This window comes from Eulemur rufifrons, chromosome 24 (genome assembly GCF_041146395.1).
Source record: "Eulemur rufifrons isolate Redbay chromosome 24, OSU_ERuf_1, whole genome shotgun sequence".
In the NCBI taxonomy this organism is placed as follows: domain Eukaryota; kingdom Metazoa; phylum Chordata; class Mammalia; order Primates; family Lemuridae; genus Eulemur; species Eulemur rufifrons.
This window is the reverse complement of record NC_091006.1, coordinates 36,514,279-36,532,486: the sequence shown is the minus strand read 5'-3', so window position 1 is coordinate 36,532,486 and position 18,208 is coordinate 36,514,279. Positions and strand designations below refer to the sequence as shown.

The following is an 18,208-nucleotide window of genomic DNA, read 5'->3' as shown; positions in this document are numbered from 1 at the left end:
CATATTAGTGGAATTTTGACATTTGCTTATATTATATACAAAAATTACATCTACTAGCATACATCTCTATGCATTTTTTCTCCTAGAACAAAATAAAAATCGATGCATACCTTTTCCCAGTGAACTATTTCCCAAGCACCATTTCTCAAAACTGGAAAGAGAAAAGGTGACATTTTTAACAACATTTTTTACTAAACATGAAAAGCCTATTTCTAATGCAAGGACCATTTTTAATGAATAACTTCAAATAAAACAACTAGCAGCAGTTCCTACAAGTTTTAAAATTATAACAAGAATATGCAAAATTATACAAAGAACAGAAACAACCAAGGCACATTCAGCTGCACAGCCACACGTCACTACAGAGGATGGCCTCTCTGGAGGTACCAAGGGCGTTCTTCAGTACACAGAGGAACCACTGGGCGCGGCTGGAGGAGACAGCCACAAAAACGACATGGAAAAGGAAGTGACAGGCTTCGAAATGTTTCAGACGCCGTAACAGTAGCAATGTTTAAAATACAAAAAAGAATCACAAGCATGGAAGTACTAGGTTTCTAATAGGCTAGTAACAATGTAACACATAAAGCCAACAGATGAAGAATCTACACCTTTCAGTTTATGATAATGCAAAAATCCCCAAATTTTCTGTATTTGGTTTACTGAGGAAAAGTGAAAGAGGCTCCTGTTCAGTTACGATAGCGAGGCAGGCGTCTGCTAGCGTTCCGCTCCTGCTTCCCGACAGCGAAGTCATTCAGCGCACGCTTCCCCTACTGTGCGTCCGTGGCCTAACACTGAGCGTGTAGGCTTAGTAGAAATGAGGACATGTTTCTACCCCTCCCCACATTTATTCCATGAAATACAAAACCTGAACATAGAAATAAAGAAAGGGAGTGCCTGGTTTCTACAAACTTGAGGCCAAACCCATCTTAGGATACAAACAGTAATACAGGATTCTGGTGAGGTTATTAATACAAATCGGCTCACAATACATAAAAAATTTCTGTACAAATCAAGACTCGAACACTGACCAAGGATACAAGTCAATCATACGATTCATTGTTGTTTTTCTTCTGGAACTGGCTCCTAAACACCTAATCCTTAGAACAGTGAAAACAAATGCCACCACAAGCATTATGCTGGTGACTGAATTAGCAATCTAGTTATTTGTAGTCGCCGACCTCCCCTGATCCAGCTCTAACCTAGGTTTAGAGAAAGCAAGAAGAAACGATGACAGGGGCTTTGATGAGACTCTTGCTTTCTTGGGCCAAACGTAACAGAGCCTCTACCCCGATGCTGGAGGATAAGAGTTCAGGGTGCGCCGTGCAGATGATTAACGATGCCCGGTGACGAGGATGACAGTAAGTTACATGGAATTGTCACAACGGCCAGCGGTGCCGTGCTGAGCAGCTTTCTGTGTCAGCAAACTCCCCCAGCCCCTCCCAGTTCCACCCAAACACACCTGCCGCGGTTTCCAAACAGCCTAGTCTGCCAGGATTCACACGAGTCAGACTCGAGTCTGAAGGGCTCAGACTTTAAACAAACACCTCGAATGGAACTCATTTTACTTAGCAGGATACTCGCTGACAGCTGTGTTTAATGGGTTTCTTTTTGGAAATGCAAACACTCTGTTAGCGCAGCGGTCCCCAACCTTTTTGGCACCAGGGGCCAGTTTCACGGAAGAGGATTTTTCCACGGACGGGGCGAGGGGGGAGCGGCTATAAATACAGACGAAGCTGCTCTCTTGCCCACCGCTCGCCTCCCGCGGTGGGGCCCGGTTCCTAACGGCCGTGACCACACGGGTCAGCAGGCGGGGACGGGGGCTGCGGTGTTGGAGAAGCCGGCGAATCCCTCGGTCAAGGGCCCGGAGGAAGCGGCCGTCTCCATGGCGCACTCACAGCATGGGTGTCGGTGCTCAACTGCGTTCCACACTGGCTTCTCTGGGAGCAGCAACCCCCCCCACCCCAGTCAACAGGGGCCACCACTGGGGCCACCACGAGTCCCTGGGACGCCCTGCCCGCAGTCCAGTCACGTCTTAAGTGGGTAACAAGAGGCAAGTCATCCAAACAGACAGCGGGCACCACCCACGTCACGGAGGACTGGGAACCCTCAGAAAAGGCGGTGTGCTTGGTTCCTGTCTGGGACTCGGCATTCAAGAGGAATTTTAGGTCATCAAGGGTAAGAGTGCAGCTGAGACAATGGGTTTGAACTGGGCAAAGAAGAAAAACCAATATGCCAATGTTAAAGCAATAACTTATTCGCCATGCAGACCTCTACTTTCGAAGACAATTTTAAGGCAAACCCTCAGTGTGGCGCAAACGGACACTGGACCGTAAGAACCTGCCTCGTACGTGACCACGACAGTGAGGGTGGAGCTGGGCCACCGTGCTCGGCCGAACCACTGGCATCTCTGACCCAGAGACCAAGGGGACTTCCTGAATTCCTCTTTTAACCATGCACGCCTATCATATGTATTAACACGTGTATACAGTTCATTGATGCCACCTCTATCAATTCACTTGTCAAACTGCTAATGATGTTCCTCAAGGCATGGTCCCTCAGCCGCAGCATCACTCAGACTTTCTTGAAAATAACGGAATTCTGGGGCCCCGTCCCACCCTGCAGAGCCTCTCGGGTAAGTCCCAGCGATCTGCTTTCGTGAGCGCCCCGGCGGGTTCTGATGCACAGCCGAGCTGGAGAACCCACGACCCGTGAAGAGCACAGGTGGGACGATGTGACCAGAGTGCAGAGGGCAGCGATGCTCTCTTCTCTCCCACGGCACTCTCCCTCAGTCCCGCTCAGAGCCACCAACCGTTCACTTTTTCCTCCACTTAGCTGAGAAATGTCTTGAGAGAAAAACCAATCTCCCTCCACTGCCCCACGGACCACTCACTCTGTGCTTCCCTGCAACCTGGCTTCAGTTTCCAGAGTCCCCCGTCTACTCTCCAGTCAAGAACAGTTAAAATCCGTTCTTGTAAATGCTGCATTCAGTGGGTATCTCAGTCCTGGTCCTTTTTAATTTGGCAGCATTTGGTGTTTGACAGGGTTCCCCTCCTGTGCCAAGTCCAGCTGAGTCCATTCACGGTGTGTTTCCGTTTGCTTTCTAGTCCTTACCTCCCCCCCATTAATAAAAACATCAGTCTCTCTCTGCGCCTCCCCCACCACCGTCCCATACCGCTGTCAAATTCTTCTTTCACACGTACCACTGGGAATGCACCCACACCCTTCGTAATTCCAAGTTTCTCACCCTGGTTTTCAAAAGCCTCCTAAAAATGACCCAACTTGCCCTCCTGCCCGCGTTCCATGGTTCCCGGACACGGGTTCCAGGCTGTAGCCGGGACAGACGGTTTGCGATTCCCAGGGTGCACCTCAAGTCTCCCTGCTTCCATGGTAACGCCTGTAGCGGTCCTGTCGCCTGGGTCCCTCGCAGCTACCACCCCGGCCTCTCTGCTCGCCAAGATGCCACTCTAGCTTCCAGAACCCTCCAAATGCACCCTGAGCCCCCACTTCTCTCACACGGCCCGTACTGCTGCTTCTCACCTGATATTGGACCCGTCTGCGTCTAACCTTCCCTGCCAGGTTACAATTTCCTGCAGGGCAAGAACGAAGACTCGTTTCTCTCTGCATTCTCTACACGGGGCCTCACGCAAGAAAGAAGTTCAATAAAGACCAGGGTGAAATAACAAATGTTCTAACTTTGAGTCACACCCATTTTCCCCCCAGGAAATATGAAGATAGAACTTACTGGGGGGTTTGGCAAAAACAGGAGGGAGGAAAATGCCCACGGAAGCAGAATACCTGGTTTAAATTCAAAAACAAAAGTCGGCAAGAGTGAGGTACACACGTACAGGAAAGGAAGCCAAGAGCAAAGTCACGAAGCAGACCCTGAAATCAGTCCTCTCTCGCTTTAACCAGGTTCCTCAATTTCCTCAACGGGCTTTCTCTTGCGTGTGCAACTTTTATTTGCAGGACGAAGGAAAGACGTCTCGGGCTGTCTTTCCCTCCCAAACATCTCCTCTTTCCATCCAGAGCTTCCATTGAAGACATCTAACCAGTTCAATTTATATAATACTAAGACCTTTGTGAAAATTTGAAAACATTAACAATCTTACAGATGTCTGAAATTACTTAGGCTACATAATATGCTCACTTTTTAAGCCCTAGGATCATGGGAACCACGCTTCCTAAGAGCTGTTTCAGCTGCTGTGCACGCGGCAGAGTGTATGTTCAGGTCCACTGGCCGGAGCAGGTGTGCGGACACGTCCAGGGGCCGGAAAGGCATCGCTCTGTCCTCCTCGGCGGGCCGGGGGCCGGGGGCGGGGGGTGCTGGTCTCAGTCCTTCAGCCTAACACATGCCTCTGAACTGAACCAGATGGACTCAGCCCTGTTGGGTCATTCAGGCTTAACAATCCGAAACATATGAAACCCACAGCAACTCAACACCTGTGTCACAGAGGACTTTAGAGGTGACGTGGTTTCCAGCGGGAGATAAGCAGCCACGTGCCCTGCAGGGAAGCAGCCTTGTTAGTGGCCGTCAGCCACCCTCCCCCACCCCCACCCAGTTCCACTCCAGAAAGGCCAGCGGAGCTCTGCGGACAGAAGACACCGGTGACTACGGGGAGATTTGTTATTTTTAGCTATGTGCCTAGTTGAAAAGAATTTCATGTTGTCCTTTCTAAATAATTAAATTAAAACAGAACAAAACTGCTTTACTAAACTAAGACTTATTCTAACACTATCAAAATAATATAACGAAATATTAATGCAACATTAAATAATTTAACTATAGCATCAAACCCAGTGGCCAACGGGCTGCAGAGATCACAGCTGTGTCTCCCAGACATTCCCACCTGCAGAATGTACACACGGCATTCAGGGAAACACACCTGAACGGGGGATTTGAAAAACGCCTATCTACTCATTAGGAGAAATTTTTAAAAAATTCCCAAATACCTATCTCAGCCTGCACCTGAACTCCATCCTTTCTCAGGCCTCCGAGGTGCGATTTTAGACGACACCGTCATTCCACATGAAACACCGGCAGGCTAGCCATAACTGCTTCATACAAAATGAAAGAATATTTTTTTACAACTTAAAAAAAGATCTAGCGCAGCCACCACAATAAATCCATAGGGGGATTGAGTTCAATTTATACATTATAACAATCATAAATTTATAATTTACAAACTCCTGCAGAGATGAATTCGGCAGAACAACTCAGCACAGGGAAAACAACAAGAGACGGCCCCAGCGTGTGTAGACAGGTGGGAGTATGTCAAATGCCGAGTTCATGTATCGAGGGAAGAAATCAGAGGAAACGAAGGTGAGTTCAGACGCCAGGAACACAGGGGTGTGCCCAGCAGGGCAGTGCTCTGGGCTTGAGTAGGGCAGGAGGTGAGTCGACACACAGGCTGTGTCCACAGGAGGCAAAGCGAGGGCGAAGCAATAGAATCTTGGACAGAGGGTAAAAAAACGACAAGAAATGCTGCCGTGTTAGTATTTTGTCAGTGCCTGGGATACACTCTGGGACACAGTGTTATGAAAATACTGCTTTTCATCAGCTCATTCACACTCCGGATAATGAATTCTCAGGAAGGCTCCTTTCATCTCTGGTCTCCTGTCTCCCTCTGTCATCTACGCCCTGGTCTTTCTCTAGAGAGCGTTCATGCTCCCATTCACCGGCCACGCACACGCAGAGCACCTGCTACGACAGGACCCTGGGCTGGGGGCCACCAGGAACACAAAGACAAATCAAAGGCTTGACCTGCCCTCTGCAGAGACCCTCCCTAGCGTGCACAAACCACCACACAGCAAGAATACTACAGCCAAGAGAAGCAGTCACAATTCACGAAACTCGTTAAGACTCACTCCCTCAATTTACTCTGCCCTCTCTCTGCAACTGGGTTTTCAGAGTAAACAACTGGACATTTGCCAGGTCCCTGGACCATCTACTTCACCAGCTGACATATCTCTGGGGCAAGAGGTGGCTCGTTTCCAAAAGTGGTGTTGATGACAGGCACAAACGTAAGGTCTAAATTCCATAACTAGATTCCTGATTGGGTTCATTAATCAGTGAAAATGAGACATCAGACAGACACCAGTCTTCAGTCAAATGGTTGAAAATGGAGGAAATAAAATTACAAATTCATATTTATGCAGTTGCGTAAATGACAGAATCACTCTCTTTTGCTTCACACAAAATAGGGAAAGAAAATATTCATTTTTCTAAGAACATAGAAGGGTTAATATTTGAACTGAGGGGAAAAATGTCCTTATATATTATGTGGTCTTGGTAAACATTTGGAAAATGAAAATTTAAGTTTAATGCTTCAAATGTCTGTCAAAAATTAATTACCTGTCAAAAATACTCCCCTTCCCACTCCTACACACCCACTCCTGCCTCAATTCAGGAACGTAAATTGAATTTCATTCTGGTGTGATGGCAACAGAGAGCTTTCATGTTAAGCAATTCGAGTTATCTGACAGCAAACAGTACCTTACTTAAACATTTTTGTTATCTCCTATCAACTGCCAAACCAAGGAGACCAATACTCAAAAGCAGGCAAAAGAATAAAACAAAAAAAGATACCATGCTTTTAGAGAACTATTTCAAGTATTAAACTAAAAGCCTGGCCGTGGGATTTCCAAGCACAGCTACAGATACACAAATCCGTGGAAGCTCCAGGCTCTGATATGCAATGGTGTAGTATTTGCACATAGCTTAGGAACGTCCTCCCGTTTACCTTAAATCATCTCTAGATTACTTGCAATGCCTCATCCAGTGTAACTATGTAACTACTATATCGGAAATATGGAAATAGTATCTATGTAAATAGCTGTTCTACTGCATTTTTATACTTGTATTATTTCTTACTGTTATATTTTTCTTTCCCTGAATATTCTCAATCCTCGGTTGGCTGAATCTGAGGATGAGGAACCAACAGATGCAGAGGGCAGACTGTATTCTGTTGACTAAAATGGTTTTTATAGCTAAGCCCTAATGTTTTACTTTTGAAATGAGTTTTACAGACGCTGACCACCGAAGCCTTCCCTGTCCCCTGCCTAGTCTTCACGGTTAGCCACAGGGTCACCCTGTAAATGCACGAGGAGGACTGATGAACCAAGAAAGAACATTTTCCCTGACCGGTAGACAGAAGGGAATACTTCTGGAAGTAGATCGGGACCCAGAAGACCGGAGCACCTGAGGGTACGAGGTGTGGTAGCCCCAAAACCATCCCGGCTCTGGGGGCTACCCCTTGGCTGCACTATGGTGACTTCGTGAGCAGAGGCTTGAAGATAAACCACCGCCAGCCACTGAAGACAGGAACGCTCTGCTGCACTGGAAAAGTCTTTACTTAATTTTATTTCAAAAGCTGTTAATGAAGATTTTGAGCAATATAGCAACAAATGCAAAAAGTGCATATTGGCAAAAACACCAGCACTTGAAACATCTGGGTTTTTTTCTCTTTCAATTCCTCTGGTTGTTCCATTCACACCCAGACTCCTGGGGCAGCTTCCTCCCTAGGCTTCCAAGAGGCCCCTACTCCAACTCATCCTGCCACCCAGCCTCACCCTACGAGTGCATCCTGTCTCTTTTTGGCTCACAAACCTTCAACAGAGAAGCTGGAATTCCCTTAGCTTGACCTTCAAAGGCCCATACAATCTGACCCCAGCCTACCTTTTTAATCCTGTGTTTGTTTCCCGCTGGTATGAATCTCTGTTCCATCCCTAGCACTCAAATAACGGTTTAGCAAACCAGTCCGGAAGTCGTCTTCCTTCCTGCCCAGGAAAACCTCGCCTCCTCCTTCCCCACACGTAAGATGTCTTCCCCTGGTCTCTTGGCCCATCCAAAGTCATCCCAAAATTCAAGGTCTACCTCAAGATACACACCAACATTTTCTCTCTTTTTGAGTTCCTATTGCATTTGACATGGGAACCATGATTTGCCACAAAAATCTAGAGGGACATTGAGATCACGTGGTCCACCTCCTTCGTCCTCCACACAATCTCTTACCTGACACTTGTACGTGTCTTTCCACGCACCTCTCTCACCAAATAGGTTATAGGCTCTTCAGAGTTGAAGTTCCCATCTTACACTTTTTTGTATGTCTCATAATAAATAATATAATCTCAGCAAATATTTCATAATTCCATTAGATTAATAAATGTCTCTTTCTCAAATATATCAAAAATCAGCACAGGATGTCTTCGGTGTGAGGCGGTAAGAAAGACACAAGGCATTTCGACAGGGCCCCATGACAACAGGAGCCAGGTTCGAATCCTGGCCTTGACCGCCAGGTCATGTTGGCAGACTCTGCTGGCCCCATCCAGCCAGGAGAACCTCCGAGAGGGACGGGGCTCACACACGGGGCAGCTCGGGGACAGGATACGATGAGTTTCCATGTCCCTGGGTATGTTTTTAAAAAAAATCCTAGAGCATGATGGTCTATTTCCTTCTTTTGAAGGTCATTTTATTTTTGGCAGCATCGAAATGAGCTTCTCACACGAAAAGCGCCATGCCAAAATGCCTCGCACGCCGCAGAAGCTGGCCTGGCTTTGATCCTCTTTATTTCTGGAGCATACACCATCTGCACGTGTGGAACCGCTCGGAGCGCTTGGCTTCCAAATGCTTTTCACCCCAGCAACATCACATCTGATTATTTTCTGTAAATCTTTTCTACGGTAACATCTGTAGATTACACACGAGCACAGTTCACAGTATTTAACGCCGTCCAAAACAACTGCAGACTTTATGGACTGTATTTGGGAGCTCATCACTACAAAGCACTGAGATATATTAAAAATAACGTTGGCTTTCAAAAGCATTATCACTGTAAATCACACTAATGCAAATTTAAGTGTCAGAGTAATAAACGCTACAAAGCAAGAATCAATCTACCCTGAAAGAAAAACCTAAGACACACTCTCAACTGAATAATATTTAAGGGAAGCGATTTGAAAATATTTCCCGGTGAGTGTATCTGACAAATATGAGAAATAAGACGTGAAATTCCTACCTTGTGTCTGTTTCTTGTTCACCGCATTATCAGCTTTGTGTCGTTTCTGAAGTTCAAAAGCAAAAAGAACAGACGGTGAGAAAGTGAATGAAATCAGTAAAACAAAAGAGCACCCACAACAAAACAGAGAATTTGTTTCAGCTCTTGTTTCTGCAGGTCAGTCCCTTCCATGTTCCCGTCAGTGTTACGGAAGTTGCATCCACGGGGAAGGGTCACGGGAAGCCTGGGAAGGCGCTCAGGAATTCTAGAATTGGAAGCACAAGCCACAGCACCTTTCCACAGCGCTCCTCTTCTGGGAGCCCGGGAGGATCTTACGTTAGCACACAGGTAAGATGAAAATTTTAATGCACAAGAAAAGTTTGAACTGAGAGGCTGATTTTGCCTTTTTCTTAAATAACTCACTCAAAAATGAAGATTGCCCAAGAGAATTACCTATAATAACTACCATTTTAATAATGGTATTGAAATATTCTCAAGCTTCTTTTGAGATTCATTATCTAATTAAGCTGAGTCCATCCGCTATAATTCAATGCTGATGTGTGTCGATGGCTAGAACCAGGCGCATCTACCATGTGCAAATGGTCTTTTCTATCCCCCGCTCCCCAACACCCCACCTCCCCTGGCAACCCCGAGCCACCGAATCACAAGATCCTATCCTGTTCTCCTGGCTCCCAAAAGCACCTACAGAATTAAAGGGTAAACAGGTGAGTTACTCTAAGTCTAGGTGGGTAAGTCTGAAGAGTTACACATAAGCCAAGGTTTTATGCCAGTTGACTAAGAAAACAGAAGCACAGAAGGTCAGATGAAAGGTGAGAATTTGAGTGACCAGTGGAAGTTATCTTCCCTACGGTCCAACGAGAGGTTTTCCGTGACTTCCGTCTAAACTTACAGCATCGCGTATAACCCATCAGTCTCATTAATGCTGCAGGAGAGCATTGAGTGTAACTCTCTGCTCAAAGATTCTATCATATAAAGCTCAAGGTCAAATGTAGCTGTGCATACCCGACTATAACGTGGGTTGGAAGAAATGTAAAGCCAATGAGTTCCTAAGTTTTCCATTTGAGGAAAAAAACATGGCTTTTAGAATCACAGTGCACACATAAAAACACTCTCCAAGAGAAAAGTCTAGAGCTGTGGATTAGCACTCCGCCAAGATACAGCGGCACCTCGGAGGAATGGAGTCCTACCCAGCAGCATGAACTCAATTTGCACAGACAATCGGCCACTCAACTGCGTAAAACGCAAACAGAGCGTTCAAACCACCTCTGCGGGAGAGCTGCTGACGATGGTTCCAGCCACAGCCACATGCAGGATACACTGTAACTCTCTGTAGAACGTACTCACCAATGAACGGATATTAATGTAGACTTTTAGCAGGCATATTATTGCTTTCAAAAGTAAGCATGATTTGCCAGAGAATTTCTTCTTAAATCAATTTTTAACATTCTTTTAAATTTGTATCATCAGTAGAGAATATTTTATAGTTGTAAAACTCTAAAAATACTTTTTTTTTTTTTTTTGCTTTTAATAAAGTTTGTAAGAAAATTAGATGGTAATATGAAATAAGTTTCGGTCCAAAATAATGGCCCCAGGTAAATTTAGATATTCAAGGGAGGTACAAATATTCCCAAATTCATGCACATCTATGACAGACGATGGCTAGACTGCCAACTGAAGGAGGCAAATTAGAGCTAATTAATGAAACACTCCACTTCAAACAGGAAATTTAATCTTGGTGAAACCTAAGGAAATTCTAAACATTACTTTCCATCTGGAGAGAATTCCTGCAAGGAGCATCTCTCTTCCTAAGCTTCCCACCACAGAGCAAGTAAGGTCACCTGTCAAGAAGTAAGTGTGTCGATATAACGTAAGGATCCACCTCAACGGGCCAACTCTAACCTTACGACTACAAAAAGAAAGCATCTAACTTTTGTATCTCAAAGAGATCATTATTCTTTCTAAACCTAATAGCTAAAAAAATTAGCAGGTGTTCTGAGTTCATACCCCCACTGTCTTAGAGTAAGAACTCATCTACTATCACTGAGAGCTTGTGAATTATTTAACATGATCGTTATTTGACAGTCTACAACAGAGTACCCTATAAATAGTAGTATGAACTTTAGGATACTTAAGTACGAAATGCTGACCATGCTCGCCTTCTGGAAATCCTTCCCTCCCGAGGTGTTTTTATCACATCATCGCCCGGGTTTTCCATCTGCATCTTAGCCCCGTCTTGTCCCCTCTGTCCACTTGCTACTCAGGGACACGATTCCTTAAGGCTTATTCCCTGACCCTCCTCACTCCTCGTCCTCTTCCTGGTCCAACTCTTCCCTACCCGCAGTTCTACAGTTATAACCAGCACACAAATACATGCCAGGCAGGACACCCCCTGAGTTCCAGTGACAGCCAGTCGCCTCCCTGACATCTCTCTGCGGCCATCTCAAAAGCATCTCAAACTGTGTCCACAGGCAACCTGTGACCTTACACCCTAAGACTCGGTCCTTTGTCTCAGACATGGAACCAAACACCACTTATCTGCACAAGCCAGGAGCTTGTCAGAGTCATCCGTGTACCTCCTCCTCCCTCTCACTACCACCCAACCTACTTCTTCACTAAGTCTTTATCAATAAGTGCCAAGCCCTGTTACCACTGCTGAGCACTGAACAAGAGATTAAACCCCGGGCTCTCATGGAACTTACATTCCCGCCGTTGGGGATAAAATATGAACAATACAAGTTGGGTATGCAGCATGTTGGGCGATGGTAAGTTCAAGTTTTGTCAGTTTTGCTTTTAAACATATACTGAATTCATTTTTCCACTTGTCCCCACCTCTACCAGTTAGTCTAATAGATCTTAGGTTTTTTTTTTATACTAACTACTAGAATATTCTTCTCACTAGTCTGCCCAAATCCTGTTTTCCTTCCAATATATTGCCCATTGTTTAGCCAAAAGCATCTTTGGATGATGACTATACAGTTAACATTTATTCATCATTTACTATACACTAGACACTGTCCTCAGGACTTGATGTGTATCATTTCCTCTCACTGAACAGCCCAGGGTCATTACCTGATTAATGTCTGTCTCCTCTAGTGGTCTATTGCCTCCATCGCGGCTACTGCTACTCACTAGATTTATCCTTAGCATTTGGTCCCTGCATATTGTAGACTGTGAATAAGTATCTGTTTTATAATGAATAAAGTCTGCTAGTGTTTAACAAGTTATAGTAAACAAGGAATGTTTTCAGTGGTGAATATTTATCAATTTAAAAAAACCTTGATCTTTACCATAAGAATTACGATTTGACATGATGCAGCTTTTTTAAAAAAAAGAGTTCTCTGTCAATTTTAGAGTATTTTCAAGTTCGTCTATCACTTGTTATGGACAAAAATAGGAAATTATAGTATGTGAAGTTGTCTGAAACATCAAGAGTTAAAATGCACTGGACTGGGGTGGATAGTTTTAAGTATTAATATCTTACAGCTGGAGGCTATTTTTATGTTTTATTCTTTATTTTTTTTTTAAAAGCATTGTTAAATAGAACATACAGGAAGGCTCACTAGAATGTAGGCTGTTTTATTCACTGCTATGTGAGCGGCAGACACTACTAGACTTATCAACATCCAGTTCTCTACTCACACGGTCCCTGAAATAACACCTTCCTTTTGCCATGTGTTAACACGGGGCTGTACACAGATGTGGTGTGCACCATCTATGGGCCTAAACACAGACGTGAGCTCTCCCTTCCCTCTCTCTCCCTGCCACAACCAGCATGACACCACAGAACCTGATTCGGGCTGTGTCCCTGAGTAACCGTGTGTGACAGGGGCCCCTCCCACCCTCCATCCCCAACGACCACCTGCAATGTCTTTCAGCAAGTGAAAAATACTATCAAGCCACTGACATGTGGGACATGGTCATTATCATAGCAAAAGTTTAACACATCCTAACACGTATCCTAGGACGCCGGGCACCTAAGTCATGCCGCAGATACTCCTGCTGAATGAACCAATGAGCAGATGTAGTCATTGTAATTACTGATAAAGATAGCTCTGTGTCCAACTAGCTAAACTGTTACTTGATTTTTTTTTTTCCTTCTGCAGGGAGTAATATTTCAAACTTTCTATCAATTTATAGTTTGGTATAAATTTCCTGTTAAACTACTCTTACAATTTTTGGTTAATTTCTGAACACTGATTTCACTAGAAAACTATTCCATATGTCACTGTCATTACTTCACAGTACTATTATTACATTCTTTGGGGGCTGCCTGATTAGCTTGTTTCTAATAGTACTCAATTATTACATTATGCTAGTAAGTGTTCTGTTAAAACAGAGATTCTTGGATACAATGTTATTTACCATCTATTTTCAAAGATGGGGTACTAGAAACCACAGCTAGAGAGCTTACAGCTTTGCTATAAAAACTGGGAAGGCACTTTGGAGAAGTGATTGTGAGGCAGGGCTCTGGGGCCAAACTGCCTTGTTTGAATTCTCACCCCTCTACCTCCTCCTTCTCATCTGTAAAATGGGGATAAGATCAATCAATGATACCTTAAACGGTTATAAGATTTAGTAAATGTAAAGGACAAAAAAGCAAGTACGTGGAACCCAGAAACACCATAAATATTATTAATATTGTTGTCAGTGATGCTTCACAATAAAGCAGAGACATGAGCACCGGATGAGATGGAATTCTGATTCCACCACTTTCTTGGGCAAGTTACGCGACCTCTCCAAGCCTCAGCTTCCCTACCTTTAAAATGGGGTTAACATCCAACTGTGAAAGTTGCTGAGGAAATTAAATGAGGAAAGCATTTGCAAAAGCAATAGCACAATGCCTAGCAGACAACAGGTGCTGAATGAAAATTAGGTTAAACAAAGAAAGAAAAATGGGTACAGAAAGCAAAGAAAGAGACAAAACTGTGGTAAAGATCAATCCCGATGGTCAGCCAGATCCAACCGTAACCGAAAGGTTCGCAAGTCTGTGAGAGCAATACAGGTGAGAAGAGAATCTCTTCAATTTCTCAGCTAGTGGAACCCATCAAGTATGCTGTTTCCAGTCAGGAGGGCTATGATATTTCACATACATGCACACACGTGCAAGATCCGTATCTACTGTTAGGTCCTTGCATGCTTTTCAGACCAATGATCTGAATGTTCAGTTGACCCATTGCTAATGGGTCTAGTGATGCTCTGGCTCATGTCTTCTTCTTAGTAAGATTCTCTACAGAAAAAAGGTTAATGTTTGTAAAGCTTGAAATTGACACTTTCTAAAACACTTCTCAGCCTCTCCTAGCCTTGACATCTAACTTTCCGAAGGCTTGACAGAAGGTTATTTCAGGCACGCAAAGAAATATTTAAAAAGAATAGGAAAACAAAACAAAGCAAAACATTGGCATCTTCAAGTAAGATAGTTAAAATAGGTAAATGAGAGGGGGGGAAGAGCCTGAATTTAATTTATAAACGGGAAAATGACTTCTTTTTTCTACTACTGTGGAATGATAAAAATAGCAAATTTGCTTTTACTTTCTTTTAGTAAAATCAGAGAAAAGAAAAGGAAACTTAAGAACTACTAAAATAAAAGAAAAATCAAACATTTAAAAAGGTAAAAATTATAGTATTTAAATCAAAAATAAAAATACCCAAAACCTCATTACATTTAGATAATTTGGAGGTTATTTCATTTAATTTAATAGAAAATAAAATTCAGATACAGTTTCCTCTCCAAGCCAATAATTTAATTTAAATAACAAAGAAACATAACAGAATACTGTAACAAGCATTCAGCAATATTAATCCTAAAGAAATCAACAAAAATTAACCTCAGGGGTTGAGGACACATTCTGTACATTTTCAAGCTGAATGGGTATTTTAAGCACTCTATGCCAAGATTAAATAACTCAAGAAACTAATATTTTAAAAAGTATTAAATAACAGAGTCACAATTATTTATGAAAAAAAAACACAAATACTTACAATATCTTCTATAATCTCTTTGATAGCTGCCACAGCTAAAATAAATAAGAGGGGAACCAGTGTTGTGTAGCGACCTGTCGGTGACACATCGGGTATTTGCTATTTGGAAAAAAAAAAAAGAAATCCAATGAGAACTAGAAAGTTTGTAACAGATTTAAAAACAACAAAGTCTTAGTGTGCCTTCTAAAATATGCCTTGCTGATTCTATTGTCTTGGCAAACTAACACCGGATGAGGCAATTTGCAGGTGGTTAGTAAGTAGCTGGAAGAACGTGTCAATTAGCTCCGTATGGTAAGCAGGATACAGGACTAACACCTACAGCGGGGCACTGGTTACCTAAGTTACAGTGTATCTATACACTAAAACATCATATAATCATTAAAATGATATTTTAGGAACACAATGAATACCTGGGAAAATATCTACACATTGTTATATGAACAAAGCAGATTACAAATATGTATTCTATGATCCCCTTTCTGTAAACTAAATCAATAAACAATGCTTGGAGGGAAAAAAATCAGAAGGGCGTATGCCCAAATTTTAAGAGTATTTGTCTCTGGTGGTGGAATAATAAGAGTTTTAAATTTTTTCTTCGTGTTTTTAAATTCTTTTTTACAACTAACATATGCTACTTTTTAATAAAACGATTTTTTCTGATTATAACTAACAGAGAATCAAGATTGAAAGCAATGGCTCTGGCATTCTAAGGTTCAGAGTTGACACGTTTACTGCTATGAAAATTCACATTTTGGGAAAAAGTCTCATCCTCCTTTGCCACCCAAAATGAACGGTTCTTGCCACATGCAACTTACAGAACATCTGAAAGAACCTGATAAAAATGAATCACAGGCTGGAAGAGGTGGCGGAACTCTGACGCCGCAGCAGGGGCCGAACCTCCACCCAAACCAGCTCGTCCCCCTGCAGTTAGGTAAGCCCGGGGGGCTGGCCACAGACTTGGCAAAAACACTTGTTAATACCTGAACATTTGACTTGGAACTAAGGTTTTTATGGTGTGACTTTACCTGAAGCAGTGCAATAAAGAGAAAAAACGAATTAGCAGCTCTTCTGAACTGAGAGTAGAGAAATCTTGGAAGGAATGTGATTATGTTGTATTTTGCAGTGCTGGAAAACAAAAATGGTAACAGGCATAAAACTTAATCACTCCATAATCAGCACCCACATTTACAAAGTTCTGTCACTACCGTCTAAAAATCAGACCATGAATATTTGCTGTTTCAAACTGCAAGAATGTTGCAAAGGGTCATTAACTTAAATGAACAAGTGAAAGGAACTGGCTACACAAACAGTGAAAAAGGACACCAGTTTTACTTTCCGCATTACGGCATTTGTCCTCTTTGGCCAGCTATCCTGCCTGACATTACTAGAAGCAATTACCGTTGGAATAAAACAACGGTGCGGTGACATCATTCTCACAGTCCCCCATTCCTCAACACCACACCAAATTTCACAAGTATTAAATCCCCGTCTTTGAAGACTACTTAAAGAAAAGGAGTTCTTGGTGCAGAATGGCCTCCCCTAAAATGTTAAAACTTGTTCACCAAAAACAACAATACATTGCTCTATTAACAGGTTTGGGGCAAAGGCATTTACCCCCAAATAGCTTTCATTATTCAGATACTCAGAATTAGAGTATGATGAGTGCTTATCCTTTTTGCACTTTCCTGCTTCCAGATTCTTATTAATATTTCTTTATTGGACAGAAGACGGAGAAACAGCCCAAGCACAGCACCACCAGGGAGCTCTCCAACATTACCCGACTGCACTAGGAGCACTTTGCAAACACTTTCACTCTGACCTCTCCATCTCTGCCCTGATGGCCGGGCCCGTGGCGTTGGCAATTCCTACCTGACGTGGTTATTGCAGAATTTCGTCAGCTGGGGCTGGTTGATGAAGATAGTCCTGACTTCCTCCTGGTCAGCCAGCGAGGTCTTTTCCGAAACCTCGTCTGTCTTCTCATAACCTTAAAAAGAGACAGTCTTCTCATTCGACAAGAAATGTTGCATCGTATTATCCATGCATACCAAAAACACGTTTAATAACGAGTCTAGAATATCAAACCTGCTAAAAGCTACATGCTTCCTCTTATTAGTGTTATAATATTAATAAAAAGTAAAATATCCCCACCTAAAATTTCCATTAGATTTAAATGGCAGCAGTTAATAGTCACCTAAAAACTGACCCATTTCAAAACCAGGAACATCGATTTTAAATTTTTACTCATCTTTCTCTCATACATGTTCAACTTATTTCCTCTCATTATATAAAAAGATGTCTAAAAGTAACAATTTTAAACTTATTTACATTACAGGTTTAGACAAAACAAGATAATTTAAAAGATATTCAAAAATTTAAGCATATATATTTAATGCTTTTGTTTTTGGTTTTTTTGGATGAAGACAGAAAAAAATAAATAGTCAGGTTTAAATGGGCAACCACCACATTGCTCTAACTCACTGTGATCATCTTTTATTTTCTCCAATTAGAATTTATGTTCACCAATGAATTTTAAATTTCACAAGATCACTTCAAGTCATCTCACAATCACTGGAACCACGTAACGGATTTAACTGGGTACCTTGTTACAATGTTGGCAACACCTTATAAAAATACAAGTGCTACAACAGATAATGAACAGAAAATATTTTCAACTGCGTATTATACCCTCTAGTGAAAATTAACTGGAAAGGGATTAAATCAACTCCTTACTCCTTCCTTAGAAAGAGATGGCAACAGTGTATCTCCAACTCCCATTTTTCTTTTTTCTGCCCAGCCAATGTCAACTCCTCCCCCAAGACCTGCCCAAAGACCCGTGGACTCAGATTCTGAGGACTCTCTGATGTCAGAGTGGGTGGACGGCTGTGTTCCGCAGCCTCTGCACCTGCCCACTCTCAGCGAAACACTCACCAGGAGGTTCTGCCTCTGTCTGCTTATCAGTCGGGTTCCCCCTGGCAGAATGGGAACCCCCTGGGGCCATAGATGGCGTGTTACTCATCTTCCTGACACCAGAGCCAACAGACAGCAGATACTCAATACACGTTTGCGGAATACACACATACCAAATAGCAAAGGACTGCTTTTTCAGGGTAAGCAAAAGCTGTTCCACCCACTGACAGAAACCCTCCCGCCAGCCAGGTGCTGGGAACAACCAGATAGCTTTATTTTGATGATTTTATTATTATTATTTTTTTTTA

The 18,208-nt window shown here is 42.9% G+C and overlaps 1 protein-coding gene across 3 annotated transcripts in view; it reads right to left on the bottom strand.

The window, feature by feature from the left end:
- Positions 1-18,208, bottom strand: part of ATP8A1 (ATPase phospholipid transporting 8A1) — a 190,259-nt gene that overhangs the window by 146,632 nt on the left and 25,419 nt on the right. For 2 of the 3 annotated variants that reach the window (XM_069458057.1, XM_069458058.1), the window contains exons 2-6: positions 16,863-16,977; positions 16,019-16,118; positions 14,994-15,092; positions 9,015-9,060; positions 111-151 (exon numbers count right to left, since the gene is read on the bottom strand). In XM_069458057.1, the coding sequence (XP_069314158.1) occupies positions 111-151; positions 9,015-9,060; positions 14,994-15,092; positions 16,019-16,118; positions 16,863-16,977 (401 nt within the window). Of the gene's footprint in view, positions 1-110; positions 154-9,014; positions 9,061-14,993; positions 15,093-16,018; positions 16,119-16,862; positions 16,978-18,208 lie in introns of those variants that run through there. The other variant, XM_069458059.1, reaches the window with a different exon arrangement.